The sequence below is a fragment of the Danaus plexippus genome, chromosome 11 (genome assembly GCF_018135715.1).
Source record: "Danaus plexippus chromosome 11, MEX_DaPlex, whole genome shotgun sequence".
Lineage (NCBI taxonomy): Eukaryota > Metazoa > Arthropoda > Insecta > Lepidoptera > Nymphalidae > Danaus > Danaus plexippus.
In genome coordinates this window covers 3554333-3573965 of record NC_083544.1, presented here as the reverse complement: position 1 = coordinate 3573965, position 19633 = coordinate 3554333, and the positions used below count along the sequence as shown (strand labels likewise).

The following is a 19633-nucleotide window of genomic DNA, read 5'->3' as shown; positions in this document are numbered from 1 at the left end:
TATTGGTAATACCTGCTTGCATTATACATATTTACTAACAAGTCGCAGTATTTCTTTAAAATATTAATCGGTAGGTACTAAACAAGGATCTTGTATTGAAGGCAAACAGACATATACTAACTATAGAACATTTTAATTTAATATAGCATTCGATTGTCAGGAGGGTCGCTTGTAGAAAAAAAATGTTTACCAATCCTATGGTTCATTCATACATTACTCAATACAAGCCTTCACAGAGATTTATAATTTTGTTTTGATATTTTTTTTAAATTAATAAAAGTGCCATCTATCGGGATTTAACGGAAACATCTTCGACTGGACTGCTACTAGCGCCGCTGTCTAGTCAGCGTGACCGTGAACATTATTTGCAGCTTGTACTCTATATTCTGTATAAATGCGTCACATCGGGTTTAATGTACATGCAAAAATGTACGAGACATGAGAGAAAACTTTTAGGATAACCGTATGTGTTTTAACCGTACATATCGGTTGTGGGTTTCACTAAGGACCAAAATGTTGTTTTAGGTGAGAAGGTGAGTGATAGGATTGAATTGCACGCAATACAACAGATTTTAAATATAGTGGATGCCCCGTAATCCAACCCCTATTACACCCCCTGTCTAATCACACACCCCCTGTAATCTGTCATGATCTATTATCTATTATTCAAGATTATTTTGACAATCTCCGGTAATCTATAAATGTTAGTTGTGCACATCACTATCTGTGCCAAACACGTTGGGTATTGCCTTGACTCTGATCTGCTACTTTGAATTTGACTACATCAGATAGATAGATAGCGGTATCAAATGTCCTTCAGAAATCATATATATAACATAGAATTTTATCACTGTATCTGTAATCTCTCAGATCACAATATAGTTTTATTTGCAAAAAAAATCCAGACTATATGAGATATTACACAGTCTTCTATGATCCGACAAACGTGATAGTCCGATCGCAAAAACAACAAAACAAAGCAAAATATTTGTCGGATTACCGAGGCCTCCACTGCATGAATAATTTTGCGAAGGTGTTTAGGGAACCAATTAAGATCTTTGAGAAATTCGGATAGGTCGTAATATTTGTGAAGCCCAAACATAAACCGTATACACAGCTTTTTGAGGTACTCAAACTTGTCGAGTTGTCTGTGTTATAAATCTAATTTACACATTATGAACAGCATGAGCCACCGAAATATTAGTAGACTTTGGAAGAAATATTTGCAGACTTTCTAATGGACACTCGGAACTAAATATTTTACTTTAAGTTTCACTAATCTGTGATGTCCACTAAATGTTAGACCTTTCTAAGATTATACTAATACTAATGATGATGGTTTGCGCTTCATTTGCGGGTAAGTCCAAATTATTTCTCCATCGAAATAAGTTATTCAGATCCTTATATAAAATAGCAAGGGCTTCTGGAAGGTCTTGATTGAAAACAGCCATCTTCTACAATATCTACTGCTATGCTACTCAAAATTGTTGTTGTACTTAGTACGTGATAGAAAATGTTTTATGTTGGTTAGGTAGGGAGAGAAGCTTGGACGGTGGAGGTGAGCGTTAGGGCCCCTTAAACCTAAACCTGCATCGTAAGTCCCAGGCACTATTAAAGGTCCACTCGGCAACCGCACGGTGACTCCACTGAACACTAAGTGTCGTCTCGAACATGTAGTTTGAAGTTAGTCAAAGTAAAATTATTTTTTAACATATTGACTCACTGCGGTGTTGATGTGTCATCACGATGGCGAGAGGACATTCGTCATCTTCTAGGATGTATTCGGAATTGTCTGCTGCATCCACCTGCAAAATATCCACCTAGATAATTTTTTGTATTGTAAACCTATTAATTACTTTTTAATCGGGTGTCCCTTGTTAAAATGTGTTAAAATTATAATCCATCGGTTTAGAACCAAAAATATTACTTGTACAAATATACTAATTTCTGTACATTCAACAATACAGTTAAAGCCTATTTTATTATAGTATTTTCGTTATTTTAAAATTTCTATAAGTATAAAAAAAATTCAATCAATAAAAATACTTTCAGAACATATTTCAATAAAGTAAAGAGGTTTATTCACAGTAGCCAAGATAACAGCAGTTATAATAATTTCTCATGTAATTTTTCAGTGGGCGTGGCCAATATAGGAATAAAAAACGAAATGAAATTTTTACCACAATAAAGAATAATAATATAACCTACACGATATATGACAAACCACCGGCTAACAAATATAAGAAGTAAATTATTTTTGGTGTAGTGATGTACCTGGACGATGCAGAATTGTTGCGGGTCGTGTCGCGACAGACCGTATTTGTCGAGCATCTCACGGACGACTCCGGCCGCCGTGTCGCCCACAGATAACAATAACGTCTTGTATGGCACGTCCGGACACAGGGACGACCCGTAGATCTTCAAAGTGCCACCTAATAAATCAATGTCTACATTTAACAATTCAAAAGTCCATTCAAAATCGGTCCAGCCTTATCAAACGAGAGTCGGAACTCGGCCGACTTACAGAGAAAAATTGAAAAATATATTATTTAGTACATGTGCAAGACATGGATGTATTTAGTCAAATTCCTTTTAACTTGACAAACAAACAGTTAATTTTTCTTTATATGTATCAGTATATATTACTACATAGTATTTTTTGTACACTAAATATATTAAATTATACCTGTGTCAGGTCCACCGTCTTTGGAGCGGAACTGCTGCAGCTTCCTCTCTAGTTTCTGTTGTCTTCGACGTCTCATGACGGCTTCAGGGTTACTGATGCTGCGGGTGAACGACGTCTCAGGAAGCTCTGGAACAAAACAATGGGTACATTAACACAAGTACTAGTATTGTTATAACGATTAGGGTAACTTGTTAAATTGCCTGAAAGTAATTTATTTGTTTACAAAAGAATTTTATATGTTATATGGGACTGAGACCAAGAACCTAAGGCGTCAAAATTTAATAATATATTTTTTGATACAAATTTATAAGACTATGGTAACAAAATTAAGATCTAGTATTATATATAGTACCTACTATCAGACATTGCAATTATCTCAAATCGAGGGTAAGACAATAATTTTTAAAGTATGTAAATACTTTACAAATTTAATAAAAATTTTAATATAAATGATTAATTTTCAAACTATATATGTTATTAAAATACTGAAAGTTTTAACAATAACAAATTTTAATATATAATATCCTTAAAATTAATACCTGTGTATAATTTCTCAGCCACGGGTCTATTTTCATCATTGGTGTCCGACTTAAGTCTTGATAGCTTTTCTTTTTTCTTCAATTCTTTCTTCTCTCGCTTTGACAATTTCCGTTTGAAGTTCTGATCGCTCTTCTCGTTGACTGATGATAGTGGAAGCTGTGAAAGTAAATCAATTTTATATATAACAACAAATCAATACTGATAGGTCTCCCGTAGCAACTGAAAAGTGATACATTGTTTTCATATTGCTTGGTTTTGACAATGCTTTAATAATATTTTGAATAGATAAATGTATGTGATAAATATTTATCTACTGAGAGAGATGTTATGAGTTCAAGTCTATTATAAATATAGTTCCACCTGTATATCTTATGTTAACAAACCCAGAAGTATTTTATAGTTGTAAAGTATAATTTCTTTTTTCTATTCACTATTCTAAGTAACTATTATCTTTCCAGTAATAAGAATCTATCCATTTGAGATATAAAGAACTGTCTATAATTAATCAACACTTATATTTTACAAAGAACCTATATATTAAACAAATTTTGGAAAGTCTGGAATTTTTAAATGGTTAAATCAAAACTTCCTGATATAAGATCTTTGTTTTGCATTTACTATAAAGTCCAGTACTCTTACCAATAGTCCTCACAGTCAAACTAAATAGGTTTACTAGTTTCTCATTCACTATCCTACATCAGATATATCATAACCTACATCACTATTGGTGAGACACTTGAGCAGGAAGCGTCCCTCCCTGTCATCAGCGTGCCAGTTGAGTTGGACCAGCAGCGGTTTCTCGTGGGGCTCCAGGCGCCGCTCGTCCTCGGGCCCGTGAGTCTCCCACAGCGAGTAAGAGCCGAGGGACAACATGCGCATGTCCGGACGGAACTTCTCTATCAGGGTCTCTGGAACACGAGAATTTTACAAGACAATGATTTTAATGCCTATTTACATAAAGATGATAGTCCTCACTACAACCTGCATGGTGAGGACGTGCAAACTTAAAATAATAATTAATGATATTTTGAATATTTTTTTCAATATAGATTTGTTATATGAATATCAAAACAAAGAACTATGTGTGACTTATTTATGATTATCAATGTCAGTTAATTTTAATTTTTGTTAAATATAAGGAATTTTAGATGACAATTATTTTAATACAAATAAAATTAACATTTTTAAATGGCACCGAATTGTTAATAATGAAATGTAGAATATCTCTTGATTTAACTTAAGCAACAAAAAATTTTAATATGCTGTAATCATATGAATTAAGTTTTTAAGTTAGGTGTCATACTATAATTGCTTCGAACAGACAAAAATGTTGAAATTCAAACATTCCTTTAGCTGATACTGTTTAAATAATACAACAGTAAGTTCCCTTAATGAATATAAAGTTATTAGTAATGTAATAAAGTCTATATGAACAATGTTTGAGCAACCCCAGACTATGAATGTTCTCACTAATTCGCTCACAATGTAGTAAACGTTTCTTGGATCTGTTAACATTGCCCTCACCTATAACATCACTAACTGTAGCGTCGGAGGCGACCCTGATGCACTTCGTCGCTATCTTCTGACCCGAATCTTGGAAATAGAAACGCATCACGCCGTGGAACTCCAAGTTCTGTTGTAATAGAAATAAATCAATAAGTTTGTTGGTGATTTTTAAACTAACCGTCTGTAATGAGCGAGTTTATAGCGAAAATATACACATATTAAAACAATTGATATTTCAAATGTTATTTATAGTTGATAGTAATTGAATATAATCGTTCACGGTTCATCTATATCTGTGTGTGTGCTAGGTAATGACCGCGACTTCATTCGTGTTGTTTTTACAGTACCAAAATGTGCAAGGGAACACATGGCTGAACTTGTAGCACTTACTAAAAATGACGTTAAATAAAGTTTATATTAAATGAAGATATCCCAATACTTTTTACATGCAAACATTCAACCCAGCAATATATAAGTTTGAGAAGAATCAATAGAAGGGTATATTTTGAATTCGTTTCGCCACATAAGGACAAATGCAAATAACAAGAATGTTTCGTAGTAACACAAAGGATGAGTCGTTATCACGATCCCTTTATAGATATGATAACAACATACCAACGTCAAATGTTCATAGATGCTTCTATGAAATAATGCTCAAAAGTTAAAAATATATTTTGAATCACTTAAAAAGTTATCTCGCATATGAGTAACGACTTTAAGAGGTATGATTAATATATTTTTCATTACTCCACAACATTAAATACAAAAAAGTAGATAAAAGATTTGTTAGTGCGTAAGAGATATGAGGTCTTAAGAAATTTGCATTTCTATGGGACTGATTTGAGTTTTTTTTTTAATGTCACAAATTGATAGACAAGGTAGTGCATGCATTCATAAAGTATAACTTCAAGTTGAATACCAAATTTTTTTAAGTTGGTTAAATAATAAATATATACAATAGTATATATATGACCTCATTCGGTTCGCTGAGTTCAAACAGGTCGAGTCGGTTGGCGTTCCATTGCTGGATCATGTTGCGGAGCGCCTCGCGATCCAACATCCGCTTGTCCGCCGCATCCATCCTGTGTCAACATCAAGCGAAACACCTTCCTGAAATTGAATTATAACAATACATTACTTGAGAACACTAATTAATTCATAGTTCTTACTACTTAGTCGTTTGTTATTAATTCACTTTATAATTGTTATATGGAAAGCGATTAAGAATTAAATTTTACGGAAAAATAGCTTTATTGGAACATGGCTGAAGATTAAAATCTCAAATATATTTTAATATGTTAAAATTTCAAAAATATATTTACTATTATCAATCTACAGTGTACATTAATCCAACGTTGAAATATAAAACTAGTGCATTTAACATAAATACATGTCTGTTATAGGTATTCGCAATCTCGCTACCTTTTCTATTGTTAAGTCGAGGTGCGGCAATATTAACAGATAATATAATTAAGATAATGTGATAACAGCATGTAAAACTTATTACTTATCATTAAAATACAGATAATTAATTTGTTCGTTATAACACAACGTTAACTTTGTCTTCAAAATCATGAATAGAAAAAAACAAGTGTGTAGTAATTTTATAAATTAAATATCTCAAGATTTTATTGTCTTTTACTGCACTTAGTATGTTGTTAAGAAACTTTTCGTAGGATAGTATTTGTCACAAGGAAATGACTTACTAAATTACTGTTTAACTATAACGAGTTAATAGCAGTCTTAGTATCAACTACCGGTCGATTTCCGAAACACATTCATTATATTTCTGCTTGTTAAGATACATTTATTATCTATACTAAAGAGTACTCTTTGTTATATTTTTACGATAGTCTGAATTCAGATCGTTTAGCATGTGATAAATCTATTTAACGCTAAGAAAAACTTTCCATGACCTAAAAAAATTATGTGTCGGTAAAAGTGAAAATAAGAAAATTATCTGGTGGGCGGTTCCTGGCATTCGTCATGTTCAGACGCACCTACACTGGCGTTTGTATTTATAAAGTAAACATATGGCCCGCTGGAACGGACGAACCAAATATATTGACGATAGTAAACAGTACAATTACAATTATCATATATAAATATTTACATCCAAAAAAATATTCAATTAAACGTTTTTATGTTATTATCAATTAAATATATGTCGGAGGTTATCGATGTATCATATACCTAATGACCCTTTATAAATTTATCAACAAAATACGCTGATAAAGTTAATTTAGCACCAAACCGGAACATTTAACTACTCCTCTCAAAATTTTTCAAATTTAAATCTAAAAATAACATTGTGATATCTGTTTGTGTAATGAGAGTAACTATGTTTTTTCAAGTGTTTAATGTTACTTTAATGGCTCTTAGACATAAACAACATTTTTATATTTTTGTTTCGCGTGTCTGTACGTTTGTCTGAATTTGAGATCGGCTGAATGCAATTTAATTGACTTTCACCGAATAGTATTCAAATTTAAAATACATATAAAACATTATATTAAACTAACGACTAACGTACAATATTCAGTTTAAATATGTATGGGTAACACATGTCATAGGAAACAAACGTATGAAATTAGAATTATAAGGAAGAGAGTAATATTCGGTGAAGTTAAAAGTGAGCGATAAGCGTATGTTTGTTTTCAATAGTATCCTGGAGGCGTTCCAATGTAATGGTGTACCGTAGTTATGGTAACAGCCGACGGCGTTGTTATGGTTAGAGCCGCTTCCGTTATTCGACTCTACGATTTATAATCCGCCTGTAAACGTGCTGAAATATTCAATACTGTTCAATGTGTACTAACATTTTATTTCTGTACGCCTAAATCTGACATACTTGCGATAGGATTGATATACATCGTCTTACACAGTATTGGAGTACGAATACACGCTCGTTTTTTAGCTAACCAGTTAATTTCTTCAATATCAAGACAGTACTACCGTTTACTTGCCAATATTTTCACAGTTTCAATTGTAGTCTATAACTTTCAGTATTATAAATCATAACAGTATATTTAATTAAACTAGATAGAATAGGTTTTGTTTGACAGTAACATAACCTGATAAGTTAGTTCGATAACAGGGTATTGTATAATTTGTAAAAATTAAACCTTATATGTATTATTTCATATAGCTGAATTTTCTTCAAACTGCGGTCACAAAGTCAATGGAAACTTCGTTTCTTGATTTCTTTTCCACCACACTGTACACATAATATTATTTAATATATAATGAACGTATCACTCACATTCTGACGCTTTCTATAGTCATTATTTTTTAATTAAGATATTCTAGTCTTTCCCACGAGACAGTTGCCAAAAAAAAAATTTTCCACAAAAGATAAGTGTCTTTTGCTATGACAAAATTACAACATGATTCATAAATATTATAATTACTATTATATAAAACAAAGTATTTCTGTGTGCTTTACATTTTTTAACGTTTTCGACAGTTTTCAATGTTGTACATAAACAATCTTTGACCATTTTAAAATGTGAACAAAAATTTTAATCTCCTTTCAAAAATCTTATGTAAGTAGCTTAGTTAATGATAGTGAAAAGAAGACAATATTAATAACGAACGAAATCACAGTTAAAATCCAGTTTATTAGTAATAAGTAAAGAAACAGACACACATAATACTTATAGTCCATTGTGTGAGTTCACCCACACATACACGACCCGCAGTCGTGATTATATGAAGCTGTATAACTGTTTTATAATAATGATATGTGACGGTGTCGCGGTGTCGTGTTCAGTTCACTCCGAAGTTGTCAATCGTGTCGGAAGTTCACGCATGGCCGCCGACCTTGCTCCTTCCCGTTGTTTATAAACGAAACAAAAATTTTAAAAATACCTAACAACAACGGCAACGACTTCGAATCATCTGTCAACTGTAACAGCCGTCTTGGTTTAAGATCTTGATGATATCAATTTCTTGCTTTCCATTATAATATTCCATATCAAAAATTGTTAGAGTATTCGTTTTGACACAGATTAAAATATTGCGAATGATATAATATTTAAATGTAGCAAGCAAATCCATCCATCTTTGTTAATTTGTATTGATTTTTGATACTTCGAACTAAATTTTTAACAGCGTGTTTATCACAAAACATTTTATGTCAAGAAACAGTGTAGACAAAAAAAAACTGAATATTTTAAAAAGATTTCCTCGAGTGGTAACAGAATAAGACCACTCAAATATGTGATGGTATGAGCACAGCGTGGGAACAAATTGAGTTAAGCTATGAAGGGGTGCAAAAACTATGAGCCGACCCCCGCAGCAAGTGCATAGGGGCGGAACAAGTGCCAATTCAAACACTGGGCTACGACTGGAACGGGACTCTCAACACAGCGTTTACAACTATTAAATGCTTTAAAAGAAATTCCAATGTAGTCGACTTCAAGATAATCTACATTGTATTTTACAACATCGGGTTTTTATTTCAATTTTATATTAATTGGTATATTTGATTTTTAATATTACTTTTTCATACTCGAACATAAAATTATGATTTTAGAATATAACGAGTATGTTTAACAAAAATTGTGAATTATAAGGTTTAATGAAATACTGATTTCCTGGGGCATAATAAAGAATCGGTTTATTATGAAAAACATAATTATCTACGAGGTCCACATTATCGTCCCCTTCATATAATGAAAAACTTGATAATGATTTATATGAAATTAAACTGAAAACAAACTCCATCTCAATGTAAGAGGAATGATCAAAATCAATACATATATAATCCTGTAAAAAACCTCATCCTTTTTATCAAAATGGATTAGAAATATAAGGAATTTTACTACAATAATTTCTAATCTGTTGCGTGTCACCCGCCGATTTTAATATCGACAAGCGTCCAACTGAAATCGCCTTCATAATCTATAGTAATTTAGGAGCTAAGAAGTAAACATTAATAATGGTAATACATATGAAGTCAGGTCATCTTAGCGGTATCTGCATACACAGAACCTTGTGACAAGTGGTCACACACACACATGTAAACCATTCATAGGATCGCGTGCTCATCTAACTCAAGTTACGGGAATTGTGAAACTTGATGTCTGCGATTCGCGCTATGATCGCACGATGCGAACGTCGCTGGCCGCCATCCATGTGAACCTGGCGTTGTGTGAAGACTCCCATGTATATGATGCAACTGAGTACTGTTATAATACATCATGCAATACTAATTGATGTCTTTAATATCATAACGCTGTGGGCTCTGTAGTCGTCGCGAGGCGCTACCGACACCTACCCACGCTTATCTAAGGCAAGGCTTACTTAGCGTTAAAAACCGGCTTGAGTAGGTCAACACATGATTGCCCTTGTTATTAAGGGTCAACTAATTGATAGAGTAATATCATTCTCTTGACTTTAAATATAAGTAAAAGGGAATTAAAAAAATATAGTGATGGAATTTATTGTATGAAAAAAACAATAATATTAATTCATATGAAAATTAAAGGTAAGAGATAAGAAAACTAACGCTCACACAATAAATAAAGCTCGCATATACGAATGGAATGCAAAAGCAAAGAGCTAAAGGTAAGATATGACTCACAAAGAAGGCACGCAAGTCGACGACAACTAGGTACATGGCAAACTATGCTCCTTTGAAAATGATTTTTAATATATTTTTTTATACTAATTATAAAAACTTCGTTAATATTGGAACGGAATTAATAAGACACTAAATAAGAGAAGAATAGTAATAATGTTGACACAAATTGAGAGTGCAGAAACATTTAACTTGACCGTGACTCAGATGTTTTAAAAAACTCGTTCAATCCATATACTTTAAAGATCAGCAAATAAAATATATTCTTATATTTATTATCATAACCGTTTATGAAAAACAAATTTATAAAAAAAAAATCGTATATAATATATCTGTGTGTCTGTAACAGATATAACAGTCGGATAAAAAAGATAGGCATTTAAAAAGTTGTCTTAAAGTAATATTATATGTAGAGAGTTGTTGGTAAAGTGATAGTAGGGCAATAGTCTGCAGTCGGTTTTCGTTCCGGTGCGTCAGAGAGAGCTTCGCGAGCCGGCATGTCGGTGTCGACTGACAGTACATGTATCACATTCAAAAATACTTTTCTTTAAAAAGTATTACCTTTAAATGTCCACGTTTGGTCGATGGCCGTGAACGCTCACTTTCAGTTTGATCGAAACATCGCATCGCATTATAATATATACTATGTGAATGCATAGTTAATTTTTGGTAAATAAAATTATGAATTATGGCATTTTTTAGAACGATTTGAGGTAATCGTGTGGTATATCGACCATATTATTTAGGGGTAATCGGCGCCAGGCACCGCCCGGCGTGCTCCCAGCTATAGGAAGTATCATAGCTCACGCATGTTTCGATAAAAAAAATGTAAACACGACACGACAGTTTTTACGCTCTCGTTTCTCATGGCTCAGACAACAATAAGCGGGAATTAAATATATGATGATTAGGTTGTGAAATTTCGTAGAAGCTGTAATTCTAAAATTTTGATTTTACAAGATAGAATCGAACAATAGGCCACTAACAAATCTTGCGTCAATGATGTTCATTCTACTTAAAAATAACACTACAAGCTATTGTCTGAAACAATCTACCGACAACATAGTGTTATCTGTAAACAAAATAATGTGTCAATGTTACGAACGTTGCCTAACATATAATTGTAACACACAAAACTATGAAACAGTTGCTGGCATACAAACAACAAAGATGAAGTGAACTCTGAAACAATGTGATCATTCACCAGCGGCAAACCTATTGGAGCGATAGTTAGGAATGTTGGAATCAATAGTTGCACTATTAGATTAGTGTAAGGCGGTATCCGTTACACTGATCACCGAGCTCGTAAACATTACATCTGACGTAAATCGTCAAATAATTTAAAGTATAATAAACCAGCAGACAAGTTCGACGACCTGTTGGATGTGTTATAGATCGTAAAATGGCCGTACAGATATAATTTTAATGTCTAAATTAAATTAAAGTATCGAACTTTATATTTCCTTGGACTGTTAACTTTATAAACACTATTCAAGACTTCTATATCTTTCTATATCTACTTCTATATATATTAGCACTACAAACTGAATTCATTCAAAGTTTTTTAAAGCGTGTTTAGGATCCGAAGCCACTAGCAAGTATTTTCAAACGCGTTCTATTTGCTGGGTAATTGAATTAGTGCCATGCGGCCCTGATGATGCGCTATTGTGTCACCACATACCTCTTTTTATCTTATACTTAAGTTAATTAGTATTTCTTAATGTTAGTAAGAAATCTATTTTATACAATAATTGGATCTATAAATGTTATTCGCGAAACAGATAGCTATATACGATTAAATAACATAACAATATACGAGTATAAGGATATTATGTTGTAAGCCATTCTTAAGTAAATTTATTTTATTATAACAATAATGTAATAACGTTAATAGAAATTGCAATATGTTAGCATTTTACAAGATCAAAACGGACTTATGTGTAGATATTTATGGAAGAAAATGACTGTCGCAAAGACTTATGGAATATTTTTCTTATAATATATACATATGTATTGGATTTTACTATCATTTTAGTATAATAGTTAAACCAGCTGAAGCTTGTAACTTAAATCAGTATCTTACGATTAAGTTCCAGAAACTTATTGATTTTTTGTCAATTCCTTGTAAAAATCACAGGCAACATTAATTTATATTCATAAACTAGAGCTATCGTAATATAAAAAAATTATTTAAACTATAGTTTGCGGTATAATGTACAAATATTACTGTGTAACTATTCATATGCACTAATTATAGTAAGATTAACGAGACCGTGATCTGTTTATAACATTAGTTTAGATTATACAGTATGAAAATAATGCATAAAATCAAAAAAAATTTGGGCCACATCTTAAGTTTCAAAGGCAAAGATTCCTTCCTTACACGTAAGAAGACTATGTGAACATAGTATCAAAGGAAGAAGTGAGTAGTAGGCAGCAAAAATTAGTTCGCCGGCAGCACTGTGTTGATAGCAGTCACTCACGTTGAAAACACCGTGAGAAAGTATAAAGACGCAATCACTGAGAGAAAAACAAGAACCAGTTGGGACTTAATAGCTTAGTTAAAAATTCAGGACAAGCAAGCTTTTTGACCCACTGCCGGCATCCACTTTGAATTACTTATTTAACAACGATTAACGTACATATGAAGCTTATTAGGGAATGGGCAGCGACTAAAAGTTAAAGATAAATATGAAACTTACCGTAAAAATACTCAATGTGTTCCTTTTACGTAACAGACGTTAATGTAGTGAACATCTACACCATGCTATCTGGAACAAATAAATAAAACATTGTATTGGAAATTTTACATAACATTTTATAGACAAATTACATCTGAGTAATACGGTCACACATAAACGAAGTTACAATTATGGTCGTATTTTTTTTATAATATGGCCTTCATCCGCGCAAAGCCGTGCACAGTATATTCTGCCAGTGTCGTGTAGAATGGAGGAGACACGATCCGGGATTATATTGTTCCTTATAAATACATTTGATGGTTTATGAATCGCAATTATAACCTTAATTGATAACCGACATATCTCTAATGATATATAGGTGTCGTTAAACAGTAATTCAAACACAAGGTACAGATAACTTATCGCCAACATAAAGGTTTAATAATAAAAGTATGTATTAATAATAGATTTTATATGATAACTCTATCTTACGTAACTTTGACTGTGAATTCAAACGAGCAATCATAATTTTTATTTCACCCATATCTTGTAAAATTTCGGTATAGTAGCCATAAATAAACTACAAACTTTGAAGTTTAAAATTTTTAAAGGGAGTAGTTTTCTTCAAACCCTGAATAATTAAAATATGATGGTTCCTAAAGTATCTTTAATATTCTAAACGACACAGGAACAAAACATTTTTTTTTATATATTTAAGATATTTTTTCTACACATTTGATGAACTCCGCTTGAAATGGGCCAGTTTTAAACGTTTCAAAAAAAGGAGGAGGTACTCAATTCGTTTGATTTTTTTTTTGTCATGTCTTCTTTTGTTAAATGTCGTTAATTTGTAAATATAAATGCAATGTAGGTTTGTTTGTATGTAGTTGGTAAACGCGCGACAAATGGATCCGTTTCATTTTAAGTTAATCTCACTTTCCCCGTAATTTCATGACGTTGTTTTCTATGACGATTGGTGATATAAAGATATTGACAATATTTACATTTATTTAGAATATTATCTGATTATTTTAGAAAAATCTAGAGAAGTCCATTTTCGGTGTTCAAATTTAATAATGCTTTTAAAATAATCTATTACTATTATAGTTTTAATGAGTAGCATTGTATTAATATCGAGGTCTGAGTGGGGATTTTGGAACAATCAACAATGAAAGAGTGACTGACTCATAGAGGCAATAACGGGGTGTATAATGAGGATCGATGTTTCTCGATTAATACAATGTTTCGTAAAGAATAACATATATTGACTAATATACGAGAAAAAATTGATAATGTTATTAATTAACAACAAAAACTGAGGCTTTTCATGAAAACATTATCCGGTCTAAAGTAAATCAGATATACGTCGGCTATATTAAATGTTATCAAATTTGTAAATAATCTAATATGGAATGTACGAGTATGTCTGAAAACGCCTCAGAGCGATTATAAATAGATTATTATACAATAAATATTATTATTATATTGACTTTCGTAGCTGGTAAAAACTGATATCCGCATATGAAAATAACAATCGTTATTCGTATATTATCTAAGTGTTAGGAAAAGAAGGTACTTTATCACGCTATCTACATCGTTACGCGCGGCGTAAATTCCATATAAAGCCAATTAGAATGCATCGCACGGTGTAGGCCATAGGGTCTGTGTGGGTGAGTGGTGAATACGATGACACGACACACGACTATCTAGGCACGTGTCGTGACTCCATCAGGATTCAGGACTCACCAACAGTATTTTATGATCATAAATTAAATTAGATATCTTTAAGTTTAAATCATAACTGTGAATGGATTTCGAGCTACATATATAAATATTATATGTGTGTAAATAATAAATATCAAATTAAAAGTAATTTTTATTCTTGTTATGTAGACATTGAAGAAAATTTAAGGTAATATGTATAGATATTTAATTAAGCAATATAAATTTACTGGTAATTACAACATGAAAAACAATCTACATATTTCAAAATGAAGTGAAAATTTAGTTTCACAAGCCTTAAGGCGTTTATATTTGTTTAAATGAATAAAACTCACGAAATTCTTAGATCTCATTACGTTTAAAATTGATTAAATTTTGAAATACATTTGAAGTAATTTTTTATTCTTTATAACAATAATAAATCTGTTCTACTCAAATCATATTATGTAGTGTGTTTAGTTTAAAAGACGGATGACATTATTATAATTATTTACTTATCCGTCAAGTTAGAGTCCTGTATCATAAAGCTAAAGAATGGAAATTCTTTAAAAAAATATTACATGAATTATAAAAGGATGAGGTGTTTCCTTACATGGGTTATTAAAGACAAAACTCCCTTATTAATATTATTATTCCCCTTAATTTTTTCTCTCCAATTCTTATGCTCATATTCTACAAAGTATCTTTAAAATATAATTGAGAAAATCATTTTATGACCACCAATAATGATAATAATGAAAATATTATTTTTTTTTTAGATTACTATAGGTGCTAATATACTGGTATAAAAATAATTATCAATACCATAATTTTGAAATAAAGTGGTTATAATTACTATTGTTATTTAAAACAATTATCGCAGTCATCCACATACAATACAAAACAGAGTGAATTTTAAAATATCACAGTTTATTATATACAATTTACCATACAACTTGAATAATTCTTGTGTGATACTAATTAAAAATTTATAAATAAAAGCAATTATGTTATATAAATAATATAACGTTTAAATAAAAAAACTGGGTTAAACACTGTTTTTTTTAGTTTCATACATATACCTAAAATAAATAAAATATAAGTGCATAAATAAATTTTATCTGTTGCAAGTACATATCATGTACACATATTATTTGTATAATAAATAGAAGGAATTAAAAAACCACAATGTTGGATTAAAGAAGTTAAGATGAAGTTTACATAAGATATTTTCAAATTTTATGAGATGATTTTAGTGCTTTTAATGAGACTTATATTTTGAAAATATATTCTACAAGTAGCAATCAATAGTAATATACATAGTCACATAGTGAAAAGTTGTAACAATAAAATGTCACTTATCATGTATCATTAAAAACACATATATCTAAGGCCCCTAGCTTTTGCATAACCCTTTAAAATAATTTATAACAAACCTTTAAAATTGTTATCATCTTCTTCAAACGAAAAAATACGCCACAATTCAAACATTTCATAACACAATACCACTAAAGAGAATTTTTCAAAGTTATCCAACTTTCAAAACTTTTTGACGGAACCTGTAGTGCAACACCTCATCACTTAATACTTTTACAAATAATGTCGAAATAACGGATTCGACGCTTCTGTATAGAAAAATAAGTTTACGGTATAGAATGTTATATTATTTTTATCTCCTTTATCGAACACAACTTTTAAACAATCGCAATAGAAGTTTACAAAATTTTAAATGCGCAGGTATCAACAACACTGAAGTTACGAAGTACATACGAGCGTACCCATACACGAACAACAAACGGACAGCAACACACTTAGAATGACGAGACCATAGACAAGGTATACAAAACCATAACCAATTTATTTTTACCACAGCTTATTAACTTGTGGATGAAGCTTGTAAACAATCATTTATTCCATTCGCTTAGCAATTTACATAGTAGAATTTAAATGTACAATATTAAAACACAGGGAGCTGTTTTAATATAAAATAAAAATTTTCATGAAAGATTATAAGTTCATCAGATCAAGTTATAAAATAAGCATCAGCAACTGTGATTTTACTAAACTTATGCTTTAATATAAATATCAAATATTTGAATGTTTATTTTCAGAAAGTCTATTTTAATAAAATATATTAATTTCAATTTTAGAAATTTATTTCTTCTGTTAAAACGCGCTAAGTAAATATACTAACGTAAACAAAATGACAAAGTTGACACCTTTTGATGTAGAAAATTTTAAGGAATTTTTGTTTAAAATATCACATTTATCAAACGAGAATTTTTTTATGCACTGTCGTTAACCTAAGAAAAAATACGGACCCAATATTACATAATTGAAATTAATAGAGTCCGCTTATAGTATATTTTTATTCGTTGTAAAATTACTATCGTTAATTAGTAAAGATCTTAACAATTTAAGGTGAGAATTTACAATTCTACTCTCTAATCACACATTAAATAATTTAAGTAACATCTACGAATTTTAAATTAAAAGTATTTTTTTTTGACAATTTTAAACAGTTTCATTTAATTTTAATGAGATTATAAATCCAGAATTTTCTTTTTAAAAACTAAGTATGGTGAATTGAATGGGTTTTATTGTAAATATCCAAAGAAAATTCACATATTCATAGATTTATTTAATATATTGTTCTAAAATTTTACATTCACGCACATACACACAGTAAATTTTATTTTCGAAATAATATTACTTTTCAGTCTGCTCCAAAAGTTTTTAAATTAAGATCTGACACTACTAAAATCTACTAATTCTCTCCATGTAACACCTCTGTACATTGACATGCAGTATAACTCATGTTAATAACAAATAAATCATCAAAATAGTAAAAAAAAGAGTAAATCAAATTGAAATATTTATTAGAGAAAAATAATACTTGACTTTCAAGTCAAATCAATAAATCTACAAAATTGTATTTGATTTCTTATAATATAAATCAAGAGATTACAAAATACCTATTATAATAGAAATAGAATAAATCTACAAAAAAAAGGATCTTACAAATTATATCTTAAGACTTGTACGATTCTAGGGAGAGCTAAGTTTACCAAAATTTATCCATGTGAGATCATTTGTAAAATAGGTCAAGTAAATGCAATAAGATCACAAAAAGGCTTCTTAATTCTGCTAATTCCTTTTTTTAAATATGTCACACCCACATGAATAAAGTCTGGATAAGATCTCATTTTGAGACTTGTATTGTAAAAATAACCCCTTACAATAGTAGTATGAATGGCAGAAGCATTTTTCATAGAACATTTTCCTTCCTATCATTTGTGTAGGCAGGGGTTATAGTGACAAACAAATTACACTAAGAGTGAGTTTTATGAGACAAATAAGTTTACTGGTCAGAACCTTCTTCTTCTTCTTCATCTTCTTGCTCTTCTTCGGTTGAGGCGGCATCCTTTTTGGGTGGTGGTGCATCCTTACGTGGCCTTCCACGACCACGGCCTTCACCAGATCCACCCTAAAATATTAAAACTTAAACTTAAATTATGGTATTTAAAACTTATTGGAGGTAATTATTTTAAACATAATATTACCTTAGCTTTTGGAGCGGCTGCCTTTTTCTTTGATCCTTTCGGCCTACCTCTACCCCTTTTAGCGACTGGTGCCTGTTCATCATCTGACGAATTTTTCGATTCTTTTGATTTGGCTGGAGCTACAGGGGGTCTGCCTCTTTTTTTGGCATCTCCTTTGGCTTCCTATCAATGATGTTTTCCAATGTATTATAAAGTTATAATTATTGAAATAATATTTATTGGAAAATATGGATAATTTACCGATTGTGTTCCATTCGCTTTGGGTCTACCGCGTCCTTTTTTTTCCACAGCCGTTGAACCGTCGTCAGACATTTTAATAAATTTTAATAAGTCCTACAAAAGGAAAATCTGAAAAACAATATGCCATATTAGTAAACAGTCTTTATTAAAAAAACAAAAAACTTAAAATAACGTTATAATAAAAGAGAATGGAAAAACAACGAAAATGTTATTAAAAATAAACAAACACTAAGAGTCATTAGCCTCAGCAACGCTCGAGTTTTAGGAACGATTGTTTAAGGAATTCGAGAAATTATAAATTATCAAAATAATAGCATATAATAGCAAAACTTAATAAGAAAATTATTAAATAATTTACAAGGTTCAAAAGTTGTTTCAAACGGTAACAGCTTCTATTTTATGAAACCCAAGCCAATTTAATGGAGTCTGCCATTAGGCAATTAAGAAAAATGACTAGTTTAACAGCTTAAACGTTTAATTCTTAATTACATTTTGGAATCAAAATTAAAGTTTAAGTGATATTTCTTAAAAATATTTAAAAATAAAAAAATAAATATCACTTGTACTTACAGAATTGTTTACAGGCAACGATATAGCAATGGCCCAAGCGATTATTATGGCGGGCGAGTGCGCTCGCCGCTAACCGGTGTTTGTTTGGCGTCAGTGTAGGGGGCGCTGGCCACTTAAGTTTCAGTTAATGCATAGTTTAAAAATATTATTTCAATGTTCTTTGATGTTTATTTCAGTGTAAACTTTTTAATAAGAATAGATATTATTTTTAAAATTGTAGCTATAATTTATAGTTTATAAATTACTGACTTCAATGACATATATTTATCATCACGCTACAAATTTTCAAAAGCTTTTGCAACTTTCTCGAACTTAATAAAAAAACAAGAAGTATAAACCTAAACAAAAAACAGGATAACTGTTTAGAAAATCAAATATAATTACACATTTTGTCATTTCTCACTAGAAGAGGTAAAAGACACTGTATAAAAGTCATTGTATATTAATGTAAAACATATGGAACATTCTTTATAGTGTATGGTGTGGGGGCATTTGGACGCTCGTGACGCTTACACATTTTCTATCTAAAATACAATATAATATATTAATACAACATATTTCA

General features: G+C 30.9%; 2 protein-coding genes across 3 annotated transcripts in view; both read right to left on the bottom strand.

Moving 5' to 3' along the window:
* The window catches only part of LOC116765828 (afadin), a 45162-nt gene extending 28645 nt beyond the window's left edge, over positions 1 to 16517 (bottom strand). For both annotated transcript variants that reach the window (XM_061521979.1, XM_061521980.1), the window contains exons 1-9: positions 16135 to 16517; positions 13019 to 13087; positions 5706 to 5842; positions 4751 to 4859; positions 3944 to 4134; positions 3226 to 3382; positions 2687 to 2812; positions 2275 to 2432; positions 1724 to 1805 (exon numbers count right to left, since the gene is read on the bottom strand). In XM_061521979.1, the coding sequence (XP_061377963.1) occupies positions 1724 to 1805; positions 2275 to 2432; positions 2687 to 2812; positions 3226 to 3382; positions 3944 to 4134; positions 4751 to 4859; positions 5706 to 5813 (931 nt within the window). In that variant the 5' untranslated portion in view covers positions 5814 to 5842; positions 13019 to 13087; positions 16135 to 16517. The remainder of the gene's footprint in view (positions 1 to 1723; positions 1806 to 2274; positions 2433 to 2686; positions 2813 to 3225; positions 3383 to 3943; positions 4135 to 4750; positions 4860 to 5705; positions 5843 to 13018; positions 13088 to 16134) is intronic.
* An 801-nt stretch (positions 16518 to 17318) lies between these two features.
* Positions 17319 to 19182, bottom strand: LOC116765935 (high mobility group protein HMG-I/HMG-Y-like). The gene is made up of 4 exons (XM_032655586.2): positions 19072 to 19182; positions 18502 to 18609; positions 18262 to 18423; positions 17319 to 18185 (listed from the first exon to the last, which is right to left on the bottom strand). The coding sequence occupies exons 2-4, from the start codon at positions 18571 to 18573 to the stop codon at positions 18060 to 18062; spliced, it is 360 nt and encodes a 119-aa protein (XP_032511477.1). The 5' UTR covers positions 18574 to 18609; positions 19072 to 19182; the 3' UTR covers positions 17319 to 18059.
* Between the last annotated feature and the right edge of the window lie 451 nt (positions 19183 to 19633).